General features: G+C 35.8%; 1 protein-coding gene across 1 annotated transcript; it reads left to right on the top strand.

Annotated features, from left to right (window-relative positions):
* Positions 1-186: 186 nt before the first annotated feature.
* On the top strand, positions 187-479 carry HELRODRAFT_138686 (hypothetical protein; the record flags this gene model as incomplete). The annotated part of the gene is made up of 2 exons (XM_009018818.1): positions 187-363; positions 429-479. Coding segments are annotated over 2 exons (228 nt in total), but the record flags the coding sequence as incomplete, so codon positions are not given.
* Positions 480-829: the final 350 nt, after the last annotated feature.

The raw sequence follows: 829 nt of genomic DNA, 5'->3' as shown, positions 1-829 counted from the left end.
GATACTTTTTCGAAGATAAGTGATTTGCGAATTGTTATTTGTTAACTGTGCTGTATTCTTCTGTCTGCTATTATTTCAATTCTATCCACTTCGATCAACTAAGATTTACAACCAGCCAATCAAATAATCTTCAACAACTTTTTCACTCACTGTCAACCAATCAAATAACTTGCTCCCAACCAAATGATCCAGGATTACTTTGATAAGATAAAAAATCCCATGGACCTGTCTACTATAGAAATGAAACTCAACAATAGACAATACACCGATCCATGGCAATACATTAATGACGTATATCTGATGTTTGAGAATGCCTGGTGCTATAACAAGAGAACTCACAGAGTCTATAAGTACTGCACTAAGGTTATTGATGAGGTGATGGTGGTGAGGTGATAGTAAATAATAAATATAATTAAAATTCCTCGTAGTTGTCTGAAATCTTTGACTCGGAGATTGATGGACCTGTTCGATCTCTCGGCTATTGTTGTGGTCGTCGCTATGTTTTCTATCCCCAAGCTCTCTGTTGCTATGGTAAGGAATGCTGCCTGATACAAAAAGATGCTGTCTTCTATGATTACCTCAACAAGTTCGTCGTTGTTTTTGTTGTTTGTAGAAGAGTGACGGAGTCGGAAGTTTTCTAGCCGACTCCGTACTAAATGTTAAGAATGTGAAGGTTTTTATGCTCGTGTTTTTAGCTTTAATACTGATGAATAGGTGCGCTAACTCTTTTTATTATGCGCAGTTAAGTGTTAACTGTCTTGCAACTTTAGTCATCTATGATTGTTATAATTTGTCAGTAATTATTTATACCGTTATTACAGTTTCTGAT

This window comes from Helobdella robusta (genome assembly GCF_000326865.2).
Source record: "Helobdella robusta unplaced genomic scaffold HELROscaffold_22, whole genome shotgun sequence".
In the NCBI taxonomy this organism is placed as follows: domain Eukaryota; kingdom Metazoa; phylum Annelida; class Clitellata; order Rhynchobdellida; family Glossiphoniidae; genus Helobdella; species Helobdella robusta.
Note: the sequence above shows the minus strand (reverse complement) of the source record. Positions and strands in the feature narration are given on the sequence as shown.